Consider the following 1,214-nt stretch of genomic DNA (forward strand, 5'->3'; position numbering starts at 1 on the left):
GATCTCTCAAAAACAAAATATAAACAAAAGGGCTAGGGCATGGCTCAAATGGTATAGAGTATTTGTCTAGAATGCCAAAGGCCCTGAGTTCAACTCCCCCTCCCCTAGTACCACACACACTAAAAAACAAAGGGAACAAAGATTTGAAAATTTGGTTGTTGGTCCAAGAGAAATCACCCAATATTAGTAGTTATGTTAAATTGTAGGGACAAGACTTTGTGGAGGCTTGAATGCTCTCAAATTGAAAATTTCCTTCTTAAAACATCTGTTAGCTATATGTAAGTAGTTCACACCTATAACCCTGGAACTCAGAGGGCTGAAACAAAAGGACTGTAAGTTTGAGGTCAGCCTGGGCTTCATAACAAGATGAGGATATTCTTCAGTGATACATCACTTGCCTGGATATACAAGTCCACAGATTTAAAGCCAAAAGACCACAAAATAAACAATGAACAGCAGCAACAACCCCCCCATTGTTATATATTTTAGCACACAACTAAATTTTCTTTCAAACAAAACTTTTCACATTTATTACTGAATCAACCTATTAGAGCATGGCACAGAAACAGAACTATTAACAACAGAACATGTTCAGCTATCAAGACAGTGATGAAATATTCCTCTTTATATGACAAGATGATATGTGTGCCATCTCTTCTGCAATTCCTTACAGACCAAGCTTGGTTCGTCTCCAGTGTCTCCTCTTGGAGTTGTATCTGATTTTGTTACCAGTTTTCATTTGAATCCACTGTGGAATGGGACGATTTTGCTTTTGCTTCTTGGCCAAGAAACGCTTGATTTTGAAAGTCTTGTGAGAAGACATGCTGAGGAATGAACTCAGAGGAGAGTGCCAAAAATTTATCTAGTTATAAAATGAAAACAAGATGATAGAGGTGATTAACAGAAAACAGCCAAATGACGCAAGGCAACTAATGAAGCAGAAATTGGAATTAAAGATGATTAGGTTAAAAATAACTATACTTGTGGTCAAGGGAATATAGGGCAAATGGCAACAAGAATATCTTGTAAAAACCAGAAAACATCAGAGGATTTGAATACATTAAAATTTTTTTTCAACTACATTTCTGGGTATAGCTTAATGGTACAGGGCATGCTTACTAGCATGCTTAAGACCTTTCTCAGTATACACACACACACGCACACAATACATTACAAAAATAAGTACCGTGAGCTGGGCACAGTGATCTGTTAGC

The 1,214-nt window shown here is 37.1% G+C and overlaps 1 protein-coding gene across 1 annotated transcript; it reads right to left on the reverse strand.

Annotated features, from left to right (window-relative positions):
* Nucleotides 1-667: 667 nt before the first annotated feature.
* On the reverse strand, nucleotides 668-823 carry LOC125341023 (60S ribosomal protein L39-like). Its single transcript, XM_048333005.1, has one exon. The coding sequence runs from the start codon at nucleotides 821-823 to the stop codon at nucleotides 668-670; it is 156 nt and encodes a 51-aa protein (XP_048188962.1).
* Nucleotides 824-1,214: the final 391 nt, after the last annotated feature.

This window comes from Perognathus longimembris, chromosome 23 (assembly GCF_023159225.1).
Source record: "Perognathus longimembris pacificus isolate PPM17 chromosome 23, ASM2315922v1, whole genome shotgun sequence".
Taxonomy (NCBI): Eukaryota; Metazoa; Chordata; class Mammalia; order Rodentia; family Heteromyidae; genus Perognathus; species Perognathus longimembris.

Excerpts from the sequence above, each read along its gene's own strand:
- LOC125341023 (XM_048333005.1), bottom strand. The coding sequence starts at position 823 with ATGTCTTCTCACAAGACTTTCAAAATCAAGCGTTTCTTGGCCAAGAAG.